This window comes from Thunnus thynnus, chromosome 8, assembly GCF_963924715.1.
Source record: "Thunnus thynnus chromosome 8, fThuThy2.1, whole genome shotgun sequence".
In the NCBI taxonomy this organism is placed as follows: domain Eukaryota; kingdom Metazoa; phylum Chordata; class Actinopteri; order Scombriformes; family Scombridae; genus Thunnus; species Thunnus thynnus.
The window spans coordinates 5,258,996-5,285,308 of record NC_089524.1 but is presented as its reverse complement, the minus strand read 5'-3'; the positions used below and the strand labels follow the sequence as shown (position 1 = coordinate 5,285,308).

The window sequence follows — 26,313 nt, the reverse complement described above, 5'->3', positions numbered from 1 at the left end:
GTGCCAAATGTGTATAAATCCACAGCTGAAATAAACAAATGCACTACAGTGGCCAGCTGTTTGAGTCTTTTTTTGGTCTTTTTGTAGAATTTATTGACAGTAACAGTAGTACAGTATCCTTACTACTCTATCACTACTCTTTAGAGACTAAATTTAAGGGATCATTGCCAAAAACGTCCACTTCCTAACTTTTTGTTGCACTTTCAACGGCATGTTAGTCATCCTCAGCAGATGGATCCTGCTCAGCTGTCATAACATGCTGATGAACACTGCCTGATGCAGTTGAAAGGTACAGAAAAAGCCTTTAGACGTTCTCGTTGAACTCGCAACAAATGTGTTTTTTTAGGTGTTTGAGTTTAAATAAAATATCATCTACTATACATCTTTATATTTTCCTCAAGCATCACAGTCAGGCTCCTGTTATTACAGACAGAAGTCCTTTGTTTCACTGCTACGTAGATGTAACTGGATTTTTTTTATCATTTTATCTTGCAAAATCCATTTTAGAGTGAAGGTCATGTTTGAGGTTTTACTGAGAGGTGACCATAAGTGGTGCTGAAAGCATTTAAATATCCTTCCATCAGATTATTAAACTCTAAAAGAAGTCATCAGAATGATTGAGACATCGAAACTGGCGTGTGGCGATCAGATTCACTTTACCGTTAATGACGGGAGATGATCTGGAAGAGACGGCAGAGTTTAACGGATGAGACAAAGAGTAGAGTGTGTGTGTGTGTGTGTGTGTGTGTGAGAAATGGAGAGACGGGAACTCGAAATAAACGCGGGGAACGGAGAGAGAGAGGCAGGAAGCGAGTGTGTGACGGATTGTGAGTGAATAGTTAGATGGAGAGAGAGAGAGAGAAGAAAAAAGACAGAGATTGTGCATGAATAAGGAGCTGAAAAAGCTTGTGAGACGGCGGAGCGACGCAGATGATTCACGACTCGTGTGTTGAGTTTAAAGTTCAGCGGTGCGTTAAGAGTTTGATGAAAACACTCCCGTTCCTTCACGTTTAACACATTTAACCTGCCGCGGTCTCGTCTCCATCGGCCAAACAAAACCAGGGAAACTGTCTGTGAGTTACATGCACACAAGTAAAAAAGCATTTATTAACTTTGGACAGGTGCTATGACGCTGCGGCTCTCCAAGGCCTCACACTCTCACAGCTAACCTTGTTAATAAGCCCTTCTTGTTAACAGGCTGAGTCTATCACGCAGGGGCTGTGATGTGATGTTTGAGTAATGAAGTGGGCTTGTTTCTGAGAGCCATGGTCATTTTTTTTCCCTTTGATAAATCGCTGCCTTTGAAACACAGCCGCTATAAATCAAAGGGTAAGAGGCAATGCACCACACACACACACACACACACACACACACACACACACACACACACACACACACACACACACACACACACACACACAGCATCGACAATCACACAGTTAGTGAAGATCAATATGACGCACCTGTGCCAGCTCAGGCTGTAGATATGTATATGTATGTGTGTGTGTGTGCCTATTTTAGCAAGAGATTTTAGTATGAGCGTCATGTTCAGGAATGAAAGCCAAACATGTCTGCATTAATATCATCTTTCAGCATTTAGCATCCTGTTATTGGACATCTATAAAAGCTCCGGTAACAGCTTCAGTAATCTGACACACACACACACACACACATACACATGGGATGCTGCACCTCACAAACATTGATCGGGTGGATCGCGGCGTAGATCCATGAGAATGTGCAGTTGGCTGGTGGAGTAGACTGCTGACTGTGTGCTTTTAATCTCTGATGTATACTGTCCCTTATATACCAACACAAAACCAAGCAGAAAAGCCTCCAAACGCACCACGTACCACATATTTTGTTGAAGTGAATTATATTCTACACCACGAATAAATCATTTCTATGTAGATTAGGTTTATGGAGACGTCATATTCAATCACAGCATCATGCTGGACTGAACAATACAGGCTGTGAGGAGAGACGGATTCCCAGTCTGATTTACCGGGTGTTAAAAATCTGATCTTTAATTAGACTGACCTAATAAAGCTAATTAGCACCATTAGTAAAAAAAAAAATGGCTGAATTTGGGTGTCAATGAGCTGCTGCACAATGTGAAAGTTACAGCCAATAAAACACAGAGCGTCTGACCAGTAATTACATCTTGACCATTAGGCTAATTTGTGAGAAGTGTTTAAACCCTTAAATACAGAGCTGAGATGAGTCAGGATTCCACAAGTAGTGGTTCTTTATTTATTTATTTATTCCTGCATGGAACTGCATAAAGGTCACAATTGTCTCAACTTCTTAATAGGAGCCAAAATAGTTTTAAGAATTTAGATTTTCTGATTTATGAATGTGCAGTACTGTATCCTTATGTTTTACAACCTGAAGACTTTTCTATATTTCTGAGTTTTTTTTGAATTCCTGTGCATGGATGGAAGTATGTAATGTTGAGGATTATCAATATATTGTAGATGTAACAAATGATCGGACCGAGTTAGAACTTGATATATAAATATATTTCTAACAGATGTCAGTGTCTGTTCTCGCTCAGTAACAAGCAAGAATGTTGCGGTCACACGGTCTACCTATCACCCATGTCTCTGTATTTATTGTGTGGTTAAGAATGTAATCCTTTCTAGCTGCCAAGACTAAAAAGTGGAGAAAATCAATCGTTTTATGTGGTTTGTTCAGTCTTTGTAGGTTTCAGCTGGTCCTCACATCTGTTAGATTAAATAACAGAAAGTTACTGAGAGTCATTTAAATGTAGTGTCTATTATGTTTATTTTAGCAGCTTATGCATATATTTGTTTTATGGTTTCAATTTTGCGGAGTAGTTCTAAAGTCTACTATAGTCTTTTAATTTCACAGTTTTTCATTGTTTGGATGGTTTTTACAGTCAGTGTATGAATGATTATTGAGCTTCTGAACAATTCTTGTCTTCTCTTCTTCTCTCTTGGCTTAAAACTGCAACAGATGACTTTGAATTCAGCTGTAGAAAACACAAAAACACTAAAGTAAGTTATGAACAGCCTTTTGACATGTCAATTATATTGTTTAATTTAGATAGAGTAACAAACACTTAACAGTTGAGTAGGAGGAACGCTGCTCTGCTTCATAATAACAAGGTCTGTCCTCTTTTCAGATGTTTTCCGATATCCGCCACCTAAAATCTTTCCCAGAACATCGTAGATTTGACAACGCCCTGATAAACCAGACTTAATCACACAGCACACTGACTGGGCATTACGCTGATTAAATATGACCATAAAACGCCGGGTGAAAAAGATAAAGAGCTTCATTATCAGAAAAGCTGTCGTGTAAGCTCAAACTCCACATGACCGCATAAAGAAAACCCCTGAAGTTTTACAGCATGAACTCTGCAATTCTGAAAGTAACACAACAAAACAGTCATTCAGCCAGACAGGTAATTTCCTTCTGCACTTGTTAAAGTCGAGGTGAGAACTCAGTAATTCTGTCTCATTTTTATTCTATGATGCATGATTTACTGAAAAAGACGAGTGCCCCGGTTTGTGCATGTATATGAACGTATTTTTGGGGTCTTGTATGAGAGAAATGAGGCCACTAAGTCAATATCTCTCACACCTCGGCAATAAAGTGAGTTCAGCTGAGACAAACTGAATAAAACTCTCACTGAAGCTGCAGGATGCTGAGACAAAACTGTTGCAGAACAAGCATGTGGCAGTTACAAAATGAGCCTTAATGATTTTAAAACTGAGAGAATAAAATATGAGCAACAAAAATATATTAGAACTTAAAGCTCTTACTTCATATTTCTTTCCCATGTTGGCTCAAAGCGATATTACCAGTAGCAAACCCTTTAAACCACCTGCTGGGTTTTGATTTATAGTTCAGCATCAGATTTCACCTGTTGATCTCACGACACAATCATACGTGATTGAGCTGTATTAAGCTTTAATTACATTTCCCACAGTAACTGTGTTTACAGTCTTTCATTGACTTTATGATACGAGCGATGGTGGGAAGGTCCGCCTTGGTGATTATTCCATGCAGTTGATGTATCTACGTTGTTTCATTCACCGTAAAGAGCTGTGATTTCGGTGAGCAGAAGGTTTGCAGTAGGAATTATTTTGGTAGATGTTTGTAACTGAAGATAAATGAGCCTTTTTTAAACTCGCCGCATGTTTTGTTTTTGTTTTTTGTTCTCTAATATCTCTACTGGCATCAGAAAACAGCCCACGCTACATAGACTACAGCTTCGAAGGCTACCCATGTGGCCGCCTGTCCTGGTGTTAACGACGGTGGACAGTTTTAGATTCATCGTAATTCAAAACAAATGTTCGACATCCTGCTGTTAAGTTAAAGTTCTTAGGGGACTGTCGTTCTACGGCTTTGTTTGTTTAACCATATTCCTACTGTTTTTCACTCTGTGCTTATTTTTTTACTTTTTTTTTTTTTTTTACTATTCACTTGTTAAAAATGTTGTTTACTCCGGTCGTCTCTGTAGAGGCCGAAGCCATTTATTGCACTATTTTAACAAAACCACAAACATGACCATCGAGGGAAAACAAAAACACCGAGGGAGAGAAAAACACAGCTCGTACATTTACACATAAATATAATCTGCAACATGGAAACAAGAATATGACTTTATGCATTGATGGCATCTTGCAAGAAGAATGATTGGATCAAATGTGTTTATGTTTGTGTGTGTGATGACAGCTTTCATTGACAGAGAGAGAAATGAAAAGACATAAGATCTGTTGAAACTGCTGCTCTAATGTCCCAATTCTCACATTTTATATTTTACATAGTCTGACTAAGATCACGTATAAACAGCCAAAAGCTTGATCAGGAGTCGATAAAGAATCAGACATGGCACTGGTATCAATAAAATCTCTTCAATTCCCATCCCTAGATCCTACATCTAATTGGTGTTTGAGTGTACAAATTGGAATTTATCAAACGTTTATAAGCAGCCAGTCTCTCGTACACCTGAGACATCCGTCAGCCTTTTGCTACGACTAACTACTGTAGCGCCCGTTCAACACGTGCCTGTTAACGAGCCGACTGCTCGACCTCCGGTGTTGCTGCTTCAACGAAAAATCAATACTGTAACTAACATTCTATTATACACAGATGATATAAATATATAAAGTACTCTAATAGGGAATAAATGTTCTTTTCTCATTCCAAGTAAAATAAGGGCTGCGTTTAAAAATAAAGTGGATCGATCATCTCGGGCTCGTAGTTGTGCTTCATTATCACCACAGTCACACACAGAACATATGAGACATACTGGTTTTGAACTGCCTGTGGGAGGAATGAACATGAACATTCTTGATTAAAAGCTGTTTTCTTTTCTGTGACTCGCTTATTTCTCCAACTGACAGTCTCTCATCTCATCTCAGAGATTTGATTGGCTGAGTAGCGTCATATGAGATGATTTACAACATATGAAATCGGTCTGAGTTTCCTGGGCTGCTGAACCAGTACCGTACCAGTACTACAGTTATAATGAGTACCATGAGCTCTCACTTGACACTGCACTTCCTCGGGTCCTCAGCAATACACCTGCCAAGTGTGAAGTAGATCGGTTGTTGAGAAAAGCGAAGAGCATAGAGACATACATACATACATACATACAGACAGACAGAGACTCCCTCCTCTATATTTAGATGACAACTTACTTCAGTCAGTCAAGGATGAGACACAACAAATGTCTTCAAAAGTGAGAAATACTGCCAGACTCTGTTCAGAAAGTATTTGTCAGCTTTTATTAGAATTCAACATCTGAAAGCTAAAAACTCATAGTGTACTTATAAAGCTGCACTTGGAGGTTTTCTCATTAACTTTGTCTCCTTATCCTCCCTTCTTCACCACACCTCACGCCAAAACTAATCACACTTCGGCTCAAACACTCCTCCATCTCCCTTTCTCCACACCTTCTCCACCCAAACATCCCTCCCTCTCCGTTCGATGGTGCTTTCCACTTCTCTCTCTCCCACTCTCTTTTAAATCAATGTTATTATCCATCATGCGTTGCACAGAGGATGCCAGCGGGAACAACTGGGGGAGGGCCTGATCTTTGTTTTAAAAAAAAATATAAGAACAGGAGCACCGAAATATGTCAAATTAGTGTGTTGTATGTACTAACTGTGTTGATACATGAGCAGAAAGTGGTTATAATTAACCTTTTATACCAATTTTAAGTGATATATTAACAGCCTTTATATTCAACACTCCAAGTGCTATTTTCCTATTTCAAGCTCCTCACTGCTGCTCTATTCTACTCCCTTCCTTCATGCTTGTGCACCCTATAAATACAGAGCATCTGTGGTCACAATAAACCAACAGAGCAATCTGTTTCTAGTAAATGTGCACAAACATAATAGAAGGCTCTTATACATATTCACCAATACACTTAAGCCAATACTGACCTTGTGAAGTGGATTGGGTATCGACCATGATGAGACCAATCCACATTAAATACAGATTCTTCATCAATGTCATTATAAATGTCAGTGTATCTGCTGTGGGTTAAACTGATTCAGTCACAGCAGGCTCTCTGGCCTCATATTACTTTACATACAAATAGTTCTAATATATTCCACACTGTGAGATATACAGATTTATCTATTTTTATTTAGATTTTAAAGGATCAGGTTGCTGATGTTCTTAATTTTTCTTATTGTCAACAAATCTCATGTGCGGAGTCAAACCAACAATGAATTCATCCTACTTATAAATATTGCGTGAGCATCCAAAGTCTGATATGTCTTATTCCTCTGTGCTGTTGACCTCCATTGTTATAAAACACTATTAAAAACACAGTGATGACACAATCAATGAGCCACATCGCTGCACTGGGTAACATGTTCCTTCATCCCTGAGGCAAAGGTTTGTTAGTTCACTAGTTTTTTTTTTTAGAAACGGTTCCAAAGACTTTGTGCTACATTATAAATCTCTCAAAAATATATCAGTACAAAGTCAAGATGTGTTATGTAGCACAGCGAGCGAGGGAAGCATTGTAAACTGAACTATGTATCCACACATGGACAGCGGCGTCTGCCGTACAAGGCAAGGTAAAGTAAGACAACTTTATTTATACAGCAGATTTCATTCAAAGTGTAATTCAAAGTGCTTTACATAAAAGAAAAAGAAAGCAGGAACAACAAGGAATTTCTTTCCCCTACGGTAACCGTTACCTTTGGGATGGAGGAACATGTCGTGCACTGCAGCGGTGTGTCTCACTGACATGTTTTTAGTGGTTTTTGGACAACAATGGAGGTTTATAGCACAGATATATCAGACTTTGGATGCACAACCAGAGTTTTCCATAAGCGCCGGCTGTCAGCTGGACATGAAAACATTTCCAGCCGACTACTTTCTTACTGTGTTTTTTTTCCATATCAAGTTGCTTCTTACCCTATTGTTGCAAGGTGCCTTGCATCAAATTAAGTGGAGCTGGACAAGGTATGCACTCATGGAAAACCCTGCAGAACACTTGGAAGTAGGATGAGTTCAATGCTGGTTTGTTGACAATAAGAAAAATATAGAAAATCACCAGCTTCATCCTTTAAATATTTTTACCCTCATTGGATTCACTGATAAAAACAGAAAAAAAACACAGCTTCAGTTTTAGTTAACACTCGGTCAACACTCATCGATGAATATGCATGACGGCTTTAATGCAGTGAATCCGCATTCTCTCATTTAATATGAATGAACCGCAGGGAGTAACATTTTAAATATGTCAAGTCAGATCTCAATTACGTTTTACCATGTATCCCACTGAGTCCATGCAAGTGTAAATATGAATGTGTGTGTGTGTGTGTGTGTGTGTGTGTGTTTGGCTTTTAAAGTTGTCATGACTGGTTATGATAAGACTAAACATTCAGCGGAGAGGGAGGGTGATTCCTTTACAACTTTAGTCCGGCCTTCGGAGCCTCAAGCTGAGGTAGCACACACGCCTTGAGTAAGCATACGATACAAACATGTGAAAATACACACACACACACGCGCACACACACACACACACACACACACACACACACACACACACACACACACACACAGCATGACTAACAGACTGCAGTAATTGGTCTCACTACAACCTACAGCAGTATGTTTCATAGTGTTAAAATGTTTTGGGTGTGTTATGTGGACAACAGGTCAACAATATCCCAACACTTTATGGCAATACTGAAAGGTACAATGAAGACAAGTTAAATTGGACAAAAGAAATCAATAATTAAGTGCAAGAAATCTTGCAGCAGGCACTGGAACAACTTCTGGCACCTGGGAACATAAAATCTGCGAAAAAACTGCTCAAACTAACCTACCATTTTTAAAATTCCAGGTATTTTTCAGTGACAAATCGCTAAGAAATGACAACAATAAGTCTCAAGTATACATCAAGTACAGCTGTGTCTAAAGGTGCAGAAAAACTGTGTGAAGAGGCAGAATTGACTCAGCAACAGAGCAATCCCTTACTTCCCCAAAGACAAATCACCATTTCCTGTTTTGTATACTGATCAGTGTCCATGTGTGTGTGTGTTTGCACGCATATATGTGTGTGAGCATGTACATCATATTCAGCTACCACACCCAGATCTACCCAGGAGAATGTCTTCTAATACAGACCCACAAACCAAGGTCACGGTTACACACCTAACATACAATACACCCGACAGGTACACACACACACACACACACACAAACAGACACAACGCCCAGAGGCTGTGGAAAGCAATGAGTGGGCAAAAAGAAGGAAAACAACAAGCGTCTTCATCTTCATTTACATTCAATTGAGAGAAGGTTTATAGCCGCACCTACAGCAGAAGGATGTCGGAGCTGCGTGGAAGAAATAAATAAATTTAGGCACACGAACTGAAGCACTTATGTTCTCAGCAAATACAATCTCTTTAAGAGTCAGTAATGGTAATAACACACTGCTATACCCGTTGAGTCCTTTAAATCCAGCTGAGGACTGAGCTGATCAATATTCTATATGAATCCAAAATATACTTAGATTGCTTCTTTGCATGAGCTTTAAACTATGAAAAACAACAGGACGTTAAAATTGAAATCTGCCTATTAGGTGTACAATAAGATGGTAGGAAATGATGGGAAAACCTGCGACACCTCTCTCTAGATATTTATTTGGAATAGAGAGGAAAGTAAATCCAATAAACACGGCAGCTGTGCGGCAATTTTCTCCAGTTGGTGTCGTTTTCACTGAGCTGCACAGCCACATATTTACAGTTAAAGGTAATTTTAGACACAATAACGGCCCCGTAGACTAACGTCCTGCACTTCTGCTGCCTCGTTCTTCTTTGCCAAACCACTAATTTAGTGTTACAGTTACACGTCTTGGTGATTGCCAGTTAAACTGGCGAGCAGGTGGATTGATTTGTGTCTAAAAACGTCACTTTTGTTACTTTTTTTTGCACTTCTAAAACTAAGGCATGTGTAGCGAATGTCAAAACAGCCGCCTGACTAAACATAACTTATAAAAAGTTCTGAAACTATAACGTAGAGAACATAAAAACGCACCGGACAGCACAACAACGACATCTGTATGCAGCTTCTGTTTAGCTTTGTCGGTAGGATTTAGGACACAGATTGAATTGAGGAGGTGTCGTGTACCTTGAATTACAAGATCGTAGATATCAGACATCCAAAGACCTTCATTATTATGGAAATTAAAGCGACGGGTTTCCAGTCGTTTAAGCAGGTGACATTCGTTTGCTCATGACAGGAATGATAAAGTTGGCCTCACTGTGTAGATGTTTCACTAGTTTGTTTAACAAACTTTAAAAATAATGTATCAGGAGTTAGAGGAATAATGCATGATGTCAAAACGGCTACAGAGCCATAATCTGGTGCATTACCCGTGTTTGATTTGAGGTGGTGGTGGGGGCTTCTTTTTTTAACTTCTCATTTATGAATCACTCCGGGAGGAAAGAGAGGCTGGCAGAGCTGTGGGGGACACGGTTATATGTTGGGACTATCAATGATTATGTCTGGCTCATGTTGTTTTTCTCAGTGTTTGTACGGCGCCCGGCACTGTAATAATGCAAAGAACCACAGGCTCCCTCTGATCTGAGTGTGGGAAGAGACTCGAGTGGCTGTGCAAAACTATTTTTCCTGAACATCACAGTAACTATTAAGAGCCTACAGCTGGTTTCATGACTCCAGTCGGAGGAGCCAGTTTACAAAGACTTCATTAACTAATGAAATCCTGCTTTCAGTGGGAACTAAATGCTAGATCATAAAAGGCGGGGTATTTTACTGTTGTTATAACAAATCTCTATGACTCCTGTATGTCTATCAAGCACATTAGTGACTTTTTCTTTCACAAAAAGTTGTTTGGTTTCACCAATAGTCAAATTCAGAAAATCAGAAAATTATTAAAATTTTATAATTTAATATATATTTTCATTAATGCTATATGTATTTCACAATGTTCACTCACTTCAGTCTATTAACATCATTTCATTGCTACTCTCTCCCTCATTGTGCAGCTCATATAAATTTAGAGCTTTTATCCAATCAGATTTTTCCTCTGTGCTGTCTGCGGGTGAATCCCTCTGCTGTTGAAGCAAATGGGGACGATGTTGTTGACTATCATATTCTTTAACCAATCAGAGTTTGAGTTCGCCATGTTGGGCGTCTTCTTTGACACACCACAGTCTACGACAGCATCCTGCAGCCAATACTTCTGCAGTCTGAGCCCAGCTTAATTGACGTAAAACTAGCTAGTATGTAACGTAGCTTTATCTGATTTATTTAAACTTTCTTTAGTGACATTTAGATTTTTAGATGTAGTGCTTTAGTGCGTGGTGATATGTGCGTTTAGGACCAGCAGCTTGGCTGGAATTTGTGGGGAAGCTTGTTGAATCCTGTTTGTGTTATTTGTGTTTTAGGGCATTTTTGCGTGCTTGGTGGTCGTAAATGTGACTGGTTGTTGTGAGCTTTTCCTCTTGTTTCTTTGGTAGTGACATTGATTTGGGCTATGCAGTGTCTATTTGTGATGCAGCATCTTGTCATAATGTGTAATAGTTGTACATCCTTGATAGTTTCAGTCATGTATTCATGTCTCTGCAGTTAGTGTATTTGTACTCTCGTAGGTGTTGAGCGTCGTGTTAAATAACTTTATGCCACTTGATAAAGGTTAATGTCACTGTGAATATGGGGGTGGTTACGTTGAATGACTATAGCCTGGGTGTCAGGTGTCATGGTGAAGTTATTCAAAGGCGGGTTGATTGCAGGAGAAGATCACTGGAGGCCTAGGTGTAAAATATACAGCCTGCCACTGTGATGATGTTTGTATTTTTCATGGTATGAAAAGTTAGAAGGAATCCAGTAGTATTGATATTTCTAAAAGGGGACAGAATTTCTGTCACCTTTTAGACTTATGGCACAAGTGCACTGATATCTCAGAGCCTGGGCACATAAAAACAAAATGCCATGATCACTTCTTTTGTAATTTGAGTGAACTGACCCTTTAAATGCTATCAGCTATATTTTGAGCTTCTGCACAGGAGAAATTGTTTCCATTTCTTTTTTTTCTTTTTTCTCCAATGAGTTTTTCCCCCTTCAGGGAAGTGAGCACACTATCAAATGTGACTGGACAGTCCATTAGCTCAGAGCGCGGAGGAAGAGGATGCTGCTGAGACAGAGATTGTGCAGGACTGAATGAGGTTGTGAAAAACTTTATGGGATCAAGCGTGGGTGTGTATGCGTTTGTCTTTGTGTGTGTAGGATGAGTGTGCATTGTAATCAGCATGGCATAAGTACAATGAAATATCAAAGTATAAACGTGGAGAATATGCGTGTATACGTTCCATATCAAAGCTTGTTTTTCCAGATGACATAATGAGGGTGTTTCTAGAACACACAAACATAAGATTGACTTTAATTGGTTGGGTGTGAACTTCTCACTAGAGGGCTTTAAAGTGGGAACGAAGGCGCAGAGCCGAGCGCTGCTAACACAAGCAGTTAGGTGGAGGTCAGTGAGGGCGGGCTGCTTCTCAGAGGATGACAGCAATTACCACACATGAAGGCCGGAGGAGTTATCACCCCAGACAGATATATATATATATACACACTTGACTGATGCTGGATTTCTGAGGCCGATACAGTGATTGATATTCAGGAGTTAAAAAAAAAAAATCTGATCATGATACATCGGCCAATGGTCATTCTTTTCATAAACAAATACCAGAAATAAAAATGTTCAATATGGATCCATTAAATTTGTTTTATTAAAGAGTTCTGACTAAGATAAAGAGTAGAACATTTTTTTCAGCTGAAAAATAAACTTCTCAGTGCATTTTGGTGACAATTTATGTTATGTAGACTCTTTCTGAATTATCACTTGCAATGATCTAATATTGGCAGATAAACTCTCATTTCTTTCCAATTTCCCTCTGATATACACCCAAGAAGAAATCCTGCAAGACCCTTTCAGGTACAGTTCCCAAGCGGAAAAACATGAGGTGCTCAGTGATGCAAAAGCAGCAAGAAAAAAGCTTCATTGAAAACAAAAAGCTGCCACAGGCTGCTAAAAAGCGCTCTGTCTGATGGGGACTTAGCCTTCTATGCTGATAAACCTGGCAACACTAGGAGATTATGGGCATTTTTAGTAATATCTGTCCATTAAGAAAGATTAATGTCCATCTCTTATGATGGCTGGCATAAAGAAAACTCTTAGGATGTGTTTAAAATTATCAATCGGTCCATTTATAATCTTAAACCTGCAGCAGAGTTTTACATAGAAATGAACGTCCGTTACATTCAAGCTCTTGCCAAACAAGTTCACACAATGCTGATTAAGCCTATCACTGCCTGTCTATATCTCACAGTATACCTGACATTCCTGCGCTGGCTGGATGAATTCATACTACACATGCTCTACAGGCAGAACATGCAGACTTCCACTGGCTGAGCTAGCTAACGTCCGGTTAGCTCTCTTCTAGACTTTCCAAATGTTATCGGACTGAATGGATCAAATTCTGATAGTGAAACAAGTCATTTCTCAGGGGTTGCGTGACGCTCAAAACAATTTATCCACTGTTTTACAGCTGCAACAGTGGCGACAGAGCAGGCTACGGCGGAGGCTATGACGTAAGCACGTGTTGACAGTGTTTTTATAATTACTCTCACTGCTGAAAGGGAGAAACAAAAGTCCCACACGCCAGCTTTAAGGAAGGACATTCCTAAGTTTATTACCTATGAATTTGGCAAACGGGTGTTAAGTAGGATCTGGAGTGTGTTTACTACAAAGCAGAGAGATCAGACAAAAGTAGTTTTGCACATTTGGTGTCCACATGTAGACTTTTTCTTGGAATAAAAACCAAGCTGCCCAGATTCATCACCTGAGCTACTTTAAACCCCCTCCCTTCTGCTCTCTTCAAAGCAAAAATACACACAGATACAGCTGCTTTGTAGCCCATCCTTCTTTGTGGATGAAATAACTCTTTTCTAAGATCTTTTTTCTTTTCAACACCTTATTATCATTTTATATAAACAAGTTCAACAGCTTGAGACGAGGCAGAATAATAAGGAAGATCAATTCTCAACGAAGTAACATTTGAGTCCAGGAATAAAAAAAATTGTCTTGGCAGCTCCAGCTTTCTTGTACTTACTTTAAGGAATAAGCGAGTTTCCAAATGAACCAGTCAGTGAGGATTATAAATTATGTAGTATTAGGTTATTTAGCATCCTGGACATGGCTGTAGTGTTGTTTTACCCCTGCAAGGTCTTTAACTCCCAGCCCTGCAGCTCCAGCTCTGAATTGGTTGGTGGCCTGAAGTCATATACTTGTGTGTGTGTGTGCTTCAGAAAAAAAGATAAAAGCTTTAGTGTGCGATTTGTCAAACTGGTTGAGTGTGTATATATGCATTTTTTGCAGATTGTGTTTGCCTACAAGTCTGTGAACATAAAATAAAAAAAGAAAAAAAAAAAAAGACGTTGAGTCTGCCAGTTTGATGTGTGTGGGTGGGTATATGTGCTTGATCCAGGGGATTCTGATACACTCCTGACTGAGTTGGTCTGCCGGTTTTGCCCTGAGGCGGCAGCTCTCTGGCAGGTGGAATGTAAAACACGCACACACACACACTTTGTATGTGTGTTAGAAGTCAGAGCAGAGAGACACACACCTCTAGAGTGTAAATTAACAACATCAACAGTGACTAAAAGTAAAGCCTCATCACTTCTCCTCCACGGTTGAAACTTTCCACCTATCATAGATGATGTCCTCTGCTGTTGTTGTAATAGTATAGTATAGTACGTATAGTAACCAGTGTTTACAGCGACAATATTATAATCATTTTTATGAGACGGGGTTGTTTCTGTATGACAACAAAGAAGTCGGCTCTACTATAATTACTGCTCTGCCGCCTGACTAAAGTAAAATCCCACTCGCTTTCTTCCCTCGGCGATACAGCAAAGTCCCGTTCAGCAAGGGCATGAGAGTTTCAGGAAAATGTTCGTGTTCCGTCGGAGAGCATTGTACTTGGATGACATTGTGGCTCAGTTAATTGAACGTGTACCTCATTTAGCACAACAGTCGTCCTCTCTCTGTGGTTATTCCCGCGTCGGGCCTTTTCAATGACTCCTGCCGGCTCAGATGTCCTCAAACGCCGCCTCACCAGTTCAGTAACTACTTCTATTTATATCCAAATAATAAAACATTTCACTGCTTAAGTCGTTTTAAAAAACGAACGAGGTTTTATAGTATGTTTCACCTGGATGCGCAAACTGCTGGGCGTTATATCATTGTGTGTAATGAAAGAAAAAAACAAATAGATGTCAAAGCTTGATTTAAACGTCCACTTCAAAGTATCTCATGACTTGCAGTTTCTGTAGATGTATGGCTGAATAATAAGAAACAGATGGTGCGTGTGCAGCCGAGGAGTCAACTAGACATTTCCTGTGATGTATAATTGAATCTCATCCCTGATGACCTTCTCTATGGTAGATTTGGTCTTTAATTGTTCAGAGATCATTTTGCTCGGTCTAATGGAAAATACACAAAGAGAACACTTCAGGTTTGCTTTACTCCGTCGTCTAGGGCGGCATGACGCTCACAGAGTGTGAGTCAGGCTTTTTCAAAAGATAATTTTCCAGGACATTTCCAATGCAGTGTTTCCCATACATTGATTTACTCGTGGCGGCTCGCCACAATATCAACACTGACCGCAACGTATTGATTTTCTTTTTATTATTTAAAATGGGTAAAATCTTATTTCATGGTAGAGCTGTGCAATGAGCATTGATTCTCTCAGCCCTCCTTGCCTCTCTCTCACTCTATCTATCTATCTATCTCTATCTCGCTCTCTCTCACAACGTCTGTGAATAGCCCCTCCTCTCCGTGCACACACTGAATCAAAACACGATCATGCGTGGGAGAGGAAGGATTGTTGATGGCTTTTCCCCGCAGAGAAGACTACAGTTACACCATCTATACTTCGGAGAGGCGCGGTCACGCTATCTCAACTTAAAAATCGATTGCGTGTCTTCATTGCTTTGTACGGTAAAGCGTGCAGGCGCCGATAGGGACTGGTGCATGGTGCGTTCAGGTGCACCTTGTAAAGTTAGAAATCTATACTCGAATGGCCACAAAGGTTGTTCCAAACCTTAACATTTCTATTTTTTTTCTTATTTTCCTTTGTTGAAATACATACATCTGTCAGTACTTTCTTGCTCTTTTACTACAGCAAAACCTATTGCCCACACAATACTATAGATTGCAAAACTCCATATAATAATCAAACTCCAGCATATTCTTACACAATCAGTCTCCAGGAATCTCAGTGATGACTTTCCATAATAATTAGGTAAGAATATCGGTCAGCTAGCACCACAAATAGAATCTGATTCTGTGGGAAACAACTGCAATGAGAGATTAATATGTTTCATTTGTGGCTGTTTAATTTTAAAAAGTAAGAGACCTGCTGAGTTTTAGACATTATGGCCTATTAATAACAGCAGTCACAGAATCCCAGAGACAGGTGACTCATACTGTATAAAACTCTTCACATGTGCATACGTTCACATCTATGTGCTTTATGAATCCAATCAGTATAGAGTCCAATTCTCAATTCTTTTAACTTTACTGTTTTCTGTTTATCTCTTGCACTCTCTTTTATCCTTTATCCATTTTTAGACAAAAATTACACTAAAAAGTATCTCGAACCAAACTGGATGCTGAAAAATAAAACTCAGATGCTCAGCCTCCAGTCTCAAATCATCTTCTGAATAATTTCTGTAATTTGACTGCTACATTAGTTGAGACTTGTCAAGCCTAATGTAGAGCTTAAAATAGTTCTGTACATGGTGGTCAAACAAATGATCCTTTGAAATTATGACTAATATTCAAAATTACAGTTGTTTGAGGACACCCACGCTTGTTGTAGCTGAAGCAGGATGCTGTTCATTCAGACAAAGCCATGATCAGAAGGACACATGATTAAAGGGAAAGAGCAGAACTGAGCGTCACTGAAGACAACAAGAGTACAAGAGCTCAAAGAGCATTACGTCATTCTCATTGCTATGCTACATAAAGTTGACAAAAGTGACGTTCTCAATGGTGGAACGGAGCAAGAGAGTTATGATCTTATAATCTAACATGGCAGAACCATTTAAGTATTGACACAACACAGATTTGACAACACTTTTCAGACCTGGAGAACACAATCTTTCAGTTTGAGATGTGCGAAAAACTGACAAATCATCACAGGACCCATTTCAACACCATAATCTACACTTCACAAATGTCATAATATGAGTACTCCATTTGATTATACAATAGCTGGATGTCACTGACCGCTGAAAGCACCTGTGAATCAAACACTCATGTGAGCTGAAGCACCGTGTGGGTGAAGAGAGGACAATAGACCAGTACAGTAACAAAGACACTCAATTCAGATTGTATGCAGGATGAATAGTGAAGCCTGCTAGTCCAAAAAGAGAGTCTCACCTATGTGGAGGCAACAGCCTTTTGTCACTTTTGGAGGAGGAACACACAAGTTTGCAACTTCAAGGCCAGTTGAGAGTGTTAAGAGTCATCAGTATCATCTTTTAAATTTCTTCTTGAAGCATACTTTTATCTGACTGATTACGCTGATTTTACTCAAGTTGCCTTTTTATTTCTGTTAATTCATTGGATGGTTTATCATAAACTGCACAGACACTGTATGGATTAAGCTCAATTTTAACCCTAAATTGGTCATCCCCAACTAATTTTAGAATCAGACCAAATTTCCAGTCAGTTTGAAGGGAGTTGTAACGCCTGATTAATTTGACTGCTGGATGACCAGATAAATTTTGGTCGGCTATCTTGCAGTTTGAAGAGTTCTGGGATCCCATGTGGCTGCTGTCAAAGATTCACTGTAAATTATGGTTAGCTTGTTTTAATATTATTGTAGCTGACTGTAGTCTTGACTTAGACTCAGTTGTGATAGAAATAAAATTAATCTTTGCTGCAGAACAGATGCATGCATGGGTCCGTATTCCTTTTTCTTCTTCTTTTACGTTCAAAGTAGAATTCACAAAGTTACACGGCATCTCTTCTCTTTTTGTCAACATTTGAGGATCTTGTTTGATTAAATCTGAACTGAAGCGATCGATAGACAAAAACCAACTGAGGGTTTTGTGTTGGGATGTTGGGATCAGTAATCAAACAGTGTGAGCAAAGAAGCTGAATGTTTTGTCCGTGCAGAAAGGTTTTATGCAGATGAAACAAACAAAACTGAATTCAACTTTGGAGTGACCACCCAGCTTTATTATTCATTTTAAATTCAGTGTCTTTTGTAATGTTAGTTTTCGATTTTTTATCTTGATTTTGATCATTATTACTAGTAGTAGTGGTGGTTTTCATATGGGAGGAGTGGTGAAAGACCTACATAGGTGACAGTGTTCATTTTTACTGCTCTAGTGCATCATGGGACTGCACTGTGCTGTCAAGAACTTGTTAACCGGCTTCTAGCATATGTAGCTCGTCTGTGTCCCTGCGGCTTGCTTGATAGGATGGTGCATAAATCATTCAAGTCTGTGTGCATGCTTGTGATTGTCTGAATAAATATGTATGAGTGCGAAGTTGTGTGTGTCTCCATGTGTGCAAGTTTATGAAAATAACTTTTGACCATACAGTATATGTTTGTGCATCTGTACTTTGTTGAGTTTTAGATGCTCAGTGGAGGCATTCTGCAGGTTGTAAAAGGGGAAGAATTGCATTTAAGATTTGGGAAATTAATGTAGTCAGTGTAAGGTCATCACAAGTATCCTTAGACGTGTTTACAAGTAAATGTGTTTAAATGTGATTGAGTGCGATCACTGCCAGGCCACTACTGCCAGCGCTGATGTTGCATACATGGTGCTGGACAGCCTCAGTGGCACAGAGCCAGCAGCTCCAGCTAGAAAGCAGTGGAAGATGAAAAGGAATCCACAGAAGAAATGCAAAGTGCTCAGCTAAATCCTCCCAAATGATTTAGACACACGGCGTCCAGTCACCGTGAATGTGAAAAACCCCCACATAGGAGCGTTTATAACAGTTGAGGGGTCTTTGATGTGCATTTTTCTCTCTGCATTTGAAAAAAAAAAAAAGATGTGAAGATGTATCAAATTAGCTTATAAAGCACATTCATTCAAACCTAAAACCAAGAGGTTATATACGCACCATGTTTACTCACATGGGGATTTCAACTGATCGAGGGAAGCCTTCTGATTTACATGTGGATGACACGAGGCTCGTGCAAATGCTAAATCTTTCTCACATTTACAGACTAATCTCCCTTCTCCTCTATAACTTGACAGCACTCTGCATGGGGTTGCTTTTCAAATAAAATTCTGATACACCACGCTCAAGCTGAGAGATAAAAAAAACTGCACTGCTTGCATATTGATGGCAAAAAAAAAAAAAACTTAACATAGCTTTGAAGTAATCCAAGGACAAAGATATCACGGTACTGTCCGAATTGTTTCGAAGTCGGAAGAACAGAAACATAACATGCATTCATATGAGGAGAATGTGGCAAAATATGAATTTAATTTTATCAGTCAAAGCCACCAGACTGATGACGGAACAAGGTCAAGAGACAGACTGCTACTCTCATCTGGTGACTCAGGGTTTCACACAGCTGTTCACGACATTAAGACCTGCTTCAGGTAGGGTTGGGTATTAACAACACCTCCTGCATTGGAATCGATTCATAGATGTATGAAAACAAGGTATTTGTAAAAGTATAAGTCCAGATTTTTCGAGTCGAGTATTGAAAAAGTGGGTATTTTTTTTGTGTTTCCTTGCTGAACCACAACAGAGGGAGATACGTACGTTAGCTTCAGCTAATCATGGAGAATGCATGTTTAAACAGAAGGGTTGTGAAGGTTGTCCATCTTGTATTACAGTGTTGTTACTCTGCTAAGGTACCACATGTAGCCATTGTAATCTTCTGCACAAAACCTCTCAACAAAACAACAAGCATTACATAAGTGGTTGCTTTTCAAAGTACCAAATATCACTTCAGTGCAACAGTACATTTTGTACAAAAATACAAATTAGCTACTGAGCTAACTAGCTCCCAAACTAAACTGCCAAAAATGTTTTAGCTGCTGGGTGAAAGTCTCTTTTTCTTCTCACTGGTATTTCTGGTTCAAGAGGCTTGCAAAGTTTGGCAGGCTGGCCTTCACCAAAACACTGTTGACAGAAAATATGTAAAGTGATTCACAGTCGACAAGCAACTTTTCTACATGGTAAAGGCTGTTCCCTTGGTGCGCTCGGGGGCAGGCTTTGTGGACTGAAAGTTAATAAGATGGAGGATAGTCTGCTACTTCTCTAAATGTTGCCTGATCCTTGAAGGAAATATGTGGGTACTTTGTAGCGATATGGTAGGGGAAAAATTACAGAATATAAATGATTTTTTTGGTCAGAATAAAACATTTTCTTCGTTTTGTTGCTCAAATTATATACAAAGATCTGTAACCAGGAATTGATAAGAACCAGAATTGTTCAAATCTAAATAATACCCAACCGTAGCCTCTAGTGAGGTCATAACACAACACAGCATGACATTTAAACCTTCAGGTAAAAAGAGCACTAGTGCCATTTTACACAGAGAAGAGCGTACTTTTCATGACTGAGGCTACTGTTTGGACCATCATCCAGTAACTAAGTTGAACATAAAAGATGAGACGTCGTCAGTATCTGTCAGACTCAGTTCAGCAGATGACAGCAACTGATCGATGATGCTTACCCATCGTACTTTGCTTTACGTCCCCCCCCACCCGTGCTACTCAGCTTCCTGTGGGGAAACTTTGTGACTGCAATATTAAAGGCTCAGATGTGCGAGACAAGCTAGGGCATCTCCAATGAAAGAAAATCTTTCTGCATTTCTGAGCTCAAAGATGCTTACACAAACAGCCGGGGCAAAATCCATCTTTCTGACAGAATCATTTCCAAAAACCCAAACCCCCCAACCGGGCTCCTGGATGCACTTCTGAGCTGTGCCCGCCTGGGAATGTGTGTGTGTGTCTACATGTGTGTGAAGGGTAAAGAGAGAGAGAGACAGAGACAGAGAGAGAAAGAGAGAGAGAGAGGATAAAATATGAGCCATTTAAGAATATGAACTCTATGAGTCTGTGGTGAAATCAGTCTTCAGTTTGCTTTCTACTCCTCTATAGAATATAAAGTTTCTGTACTATTTTAGTCAAAACACCCCTCACTGGTTGGACCAAACTTGTGTGTGAATGCATGTATGAGAGTGTGTATGTCTGAGAAGGAGATTAATGCTGCAGGCATCTCAAACTATTCCTCTCACTTCTCAACAAATCCGTCTGAGCCACCAAATTCACATGAACTACCTCACCACATTGTGTGTGTGTGTGTGTGTGTGTTGCATGGTAAGAGTACAAATCAGAGGATTATACCCCTGCAGCAAATGGACTGAATGAATGGTTGCAGTCCTATGAGATGGAGCAGAGTGTAGACATGTCACTCTCACTAACACATACATGAATCCTTGGCTTTTGATTCATATCTTGCACTACACAGTAGCTGCAGTGTACTTTTTGTTCTCCTGTTTTATCTCTTATCCCATTTTAGCTTATTTGTTTTTTCTATTCAACTCTTTTTTAATTGTATTTAAATGTGTCTTTTTATAATGTATTGTGTTTCTGTTACATGTCATCTTGATATCTTTTATGCATGTATGCACTTTGAATTGCCTTGTTGTTGAAATGCGCTATACAAATAAACTCGCCTTGCCTTGTAATTGTATTCTTATGAGGACTCTCTATTGATTTAATTCATTCTGTTTTTCCTGAAACTACCCCAAGCCCTGACACTCCTAAACCACAGTTTATCAACCTTTTGCAGCTGAATATTTACACTGAATGGTAATTTTGTTAGCATTCCATTATTCTGTCTGCCATTGCTATCTTGTTAGCTTTTTTAGCCAGCCTACAGCAACATTTGCTCAACAAGATCACAGGGAATGACATTCAATATTGCAAACAACACAGTATCTAGATATAAAAAATAATAGATGTGACAGAATCGAAAAGTTTCACAGTGCAAAATAAGATAATGAAAGCCTCACCACAGAAACACAGGAAGATATTTATTGAAAACTTCCTCTGTCCTGTACTGTGTTATTCTTTTAGCAGGCAGACGGGTACATGCTGGCTAACTTTTGCAAGCTAGCTTAGTTCATGTATTAACAACTAAAATCTCATTGTATTTTATTTTAAATCTATCAAAATTGGTTTTATTACATTTTTATCATTCTTTTTCTTGCGTGCCTTAGTCTCAGATTGTTTGAGCTATTTACATTTGTTCTGTATTATCGCTTATTATCGCTATTATTAGCTTGTCAGTCATCTGTAAAACACTTGCACTAACCTGTATGAAAGGTGCAATACAAATAAAGTTTGATTTTGATTGATTACAGTCCTGCCTCTTTGTAATTCAACTGTTTTCTTATAACTAGTGTTTTTTCTCCTAGGAAAAATGCATTTAACTAAATATTAGTTGTGGGTTTGGAGAATAGAAGGATTGCTAATACAAGTTAGCTAACACATTAGCTAATGTAGCTAGCAAGCAAATGTTATTCGTATCAACAGGCTGTTTTCTTCTGTCTTTGTCTGCTCATACTGCCTAATAAACTCACCACTCTAGGACACAATTTAAAGGAATAGTTCAACATGTTATCAAACATGTCTGTGCATTAAGTTACATTACAGAGCAGGACGTGATTAGCTTAGCAAAGAGACGGAAGATCAAAATGACTGAAGGTAACTAATTGACTGTAAATTACAATTTGACAGACCTTCAAATAAATCGACAAAATGGTAGATTTGGGGAGAGTTTCAAAGGTTTCAAACCAGGCTAAGGCTTTTGTGTCCTTAATCCCAGTTTTATGAATATTAATAACATGAATCTTCTAATATCCTGCAAACCTGCTTAAGGCCTCAAACCCAAGATTGAGAAACCTTGCCCTAAACCAAAGTCTTGATCTAAAATTGCCATGACAGAGGCAGATCCTAAACTATTCAAAGGACTGATTTCTCTGTGGTGACGACAGATTGTGTATGAAAATGAAGCTTGCCGCCCCCCCCCCTGAACAAATCACAGAGCATTCAGAGATCCCCTACACATACCTATCTACCTTCCCGACCACAGAATTCAAAAACCATCTGGAGTAAATGAGGTGCTTCAATTCAAGCTGCCACCATGAAACTACTCAGGCTGTTGTAAGATGTGGATAAAACACCACACTGTGATCCTGTATTGTTATGAACAAAAGTAAACTACAACTGCAGAAAAAGTGACACATTGTGTGAAAACAGTAGTGGCTTATTGTCAGAGATACGTGGTTAACTAGTTCTCAGGTTCAAAGAATAATGAGAAGATATCAAATGATGAACATAAACGGTGAATGTTTAGTTCAACAGTAAACACTGAAAGTGATGATATAGCAAAATAGATGCAGAATGTAATAAAACTGAAAATTGGGTGTCAATATTGTGATATTTACTTCATCAATTTCACATTTCTGGATTTGTTTTCATTGTCACTGCTTCACTTATTCATTACATGCATTATTAACATCCTTTTTCCCCCAAATGTCCATTTTGTTGCTTCTGCTAAATAACTGTTTCCTTTTCTCAAAAGGCAGTAATGAAATGAACTGAATGCCAGTCAAAGTTCCATCTCTGCCTCCCCACATTTCACTGTCACATTTATATATTCCATGTTATCAGTGGTCCTCTACTTCCCTTATATACAACATTTATGTATCAACACATCCTAATAACTCATCTATCTTTCTGAAATCTTTGCGCTGCTCTATTCTTGAGTCAATAAAAGTTATTATCAATGAGCTACAATATCCTTCTCTCTCCAAAATGTCAACAGTTGCGTGACAGAGATAAAAAGATTCTCATTTCCTGAGTCACCGCAGTGTATTTAATCATGTTTGGATTAAAATTAATTTGGAAAAGGTCCAATGAGCCATGAGGACTGAAGTCAATACAATAGGATTTAAAAACGATACAATAGGAAACAATAGGAAATTAGCATTTCAAGTTGAGCTGAAACATGTTATGTAAAAACATACAAACAAACAAAACAGGGAACTTTGTGGCCAGCTTACCTGTAAATGGGATCTTGCATCACCATCATTTTGCTTTCATCCCATGTCCACTCCTTCTTCTATGGAAACAAACCAAAACAAAACTGTTAGTTAACAAGTGTTTTAATACATAAAGCCAGTTGTAAAAAAAACAGTTAAATAAATAATAAAGTCTTAATGAACCAAAATACAAACTGTACCAGCATGAATTTCTACTCTTTCTTCTATCGTGCCAGCCAGGTTTCTACATAGATTTCTGTATCATAATCATGAAAGAACTGCATCAAATTCTGTCTTTTGTTAGAAATGTTATTATAACCTCCCCGTCTTCAGGACATTTATTTAAATTTTTCCTTTTTCCTTTCACCCGTCTGCCCATTTGATTACATTTGCCTTCCACTTTAATGTCACAATCAAAATGTCAACACGTGGGCACAAAGGAATTATTCCTATTGATTTCTATCTCCACTGAGCTTTGTTGACTCGATCATTCAATCACTCCTATCTCTGGGTCTTTCAATGCCTCCTCCATTCTCAGAGATGTAAATAGATTTCTGACCATCACACTCGACATTTCAGCTGTCCAAAAAACATCTTTCTATCGACCGGTCTCTCATTGCAGTCTATCAATTAATTGGACATTGATCCTTAGATGATGGTTTTAATATTTACTCCGTCAGCTAGCACGAGACATACGAGACGTTCATTCAAATCGCTTCCATCATATCGTCTCTCTTTCCAGACATGCAAAGCAGAGGACGTCACAGCTTCGAAATTTTGTCTCCAATTTGAAACGGACCAGTGTAAAAACCTTTCATGAGTAGCTGCTGGTTCTAGAAGTAGAGTTGACTTGGATTCACGACGGGTGACTATATAATTTGAAATATTCAATCGATACTTATCTTTTAATTAATATCAGTTATCAGCATGTTAATATCAACCCATTCTGATAAGAAACAGGTTTCTCTTTGACAACATCTTTAATTAAACAGCTTATAAAATTCATGAAATCTTTGCAAGCGTCGGTTGAATAACTGTGGTGAGTCAAGTGTCCCTGAGGAGCAACTAACCCTAAAAGAGTTTCATTTGTTTGAGATTTAGTGAAGAGATTTATAGTCTGGATGTTATTTCCAAAATGTTTCTACCCAAATAAAATCACTATAATGCTATGTGATCATTACAATAATCTCCAAATGTTACACTATCCTTACCGACATGCAGACAGGCTTTCAGGTCCACACACGCTTAGAAAATTGAGTATTTATATTGGTGTAATGAATAGAGCGCTCCATAGAGGACCATTTAGACAACTCAATTAAGCCCCATCATTTTAATGAGATGCTAATGTTTATCTGCGATGTACTGTGTACATCTAGTCAAGTCAAGGTCAAGACATCTGCTTTCGTGGCATCCGTTCAACAGAGCTGCAATGATTAGTTGCTTCATTTATTAGTCAATCAACAGAAAATTAATTGCTAACTATTATAATAACCAATTCATCAGTTTGAGTATTTTTTTTAAAGAAAAAATGTGCCAATTATCTTGTTTTAGTGTCTGAAATATGAATATTTTCAGCTTTTTTTTTGCCTCTATGATGGTAAACAATTGTTGATTGTTGGTTGGGACGAAACAAAACATTTGAGGACGTATCTTTGGGCTTCTGGAAAACAGTTATCAATATGTTGTTCATCATTTTCTGACATTTTATAGACCAAACGACAAATCTACTAATCGAGAAAATAATGGACAGATTATTTGATAATGAAAATAATCGCTGTAGTCTTTAGTTAATGCAAATTAGCTGATAGTCATGATTGTACTCACTGTTTGATGAGCACAAACCTTTCAACACATGTTATCATTTAAAGCACATCACTATAATTAGATTTAGATAAAAATATATTTCAAGTATTTGAAGCAAATCTGACACTTTCATTAGAATTTGATCAAATTTTCTTGCTGTGTAGCTTTGTACAGTAAATTCAAAAAGGGATTAAAGTCTGCATCCTAATCCCACACAAGATCAACAAGTCATAGGACGTCCATTCATACCTTATCGCCCTGAGCAACCAGGGAAATTTGATTTCTGAGCAGATGGCAAACCAGCTGAGAAAATCTGGCCGTTGTGACCTTTTCACAGCCATCAGGTGTCAGTCAGTCAGATTTGTGAGCAACCATATCTCCCTACCAACGTCCAATAATAATAATAAGAGCCTCAGGTCTGGCACATATACTCCGTCTGAATATAGCAACACCCATGTAATTTAAACAGGAGATGAAGGTCTCTACTTTCATACTGAATATTAAATACGTTTTAGAGGGCTCTGTCCAGCTGAGCAGCTTGGATTAATGAATTGAGATGAAGAATTAAATGCCAGTAAAAGAGAACGGACAGGACCATGAAGTGAACTTTCCATCCACTGGGTTTTCCTCCTTTTCAGATTCTCTGTGATTCTCGGTCGACTCCGCTCTGTCTCTGCGGATTAGAGCCTGTCAGCCTCACCACACCTGGAAACACACATCCACCTGTCTCCAGACTCAGCACATCACCCCCCTCTCCCCCCCTCTCCCTCCCCCCTCCACCACCATCTATTTCTTCATGTCTTCTCTGCTCTCTTCTCATCTTTTTAACAACCTCTGTCTGTTCCCCTCTTCTCCTTGCTCTTCGACATGTCTCTTTTTTTTTAAT

General features: G+C 38.8%; 1 protein-coding gene across 3 annotated transcripts in view; it reads right to left on the bottom strand.

The window, feature by feature from the left end:
- The window catches only part of LOC137187357 (carboxyl-terminal PDZ ligand of neuronal nitric oxide synthase protein-like), a 188,356-nt gene that overhangs the window by 96,949 nt on the left and 65,094 nt on the right, over window positions 1–26,313 (bottom strand). For 2 of the 3 annotated variants that reach the window (XM_067596193.1, XM_067596194.1), the window contains exon 4: window positions 23,646–23,704. In XM_067596193.1, the coding sequence (XP_067452294.1) occupies window positions 23,646–23,704 (59 nt within the window). The remainder of the gene's footprint in view (window positions 1–23,645; window positions 23,705–26,313) is intronic. The other variant, XM_067596195.1, reaches the window with a different exon arrangement.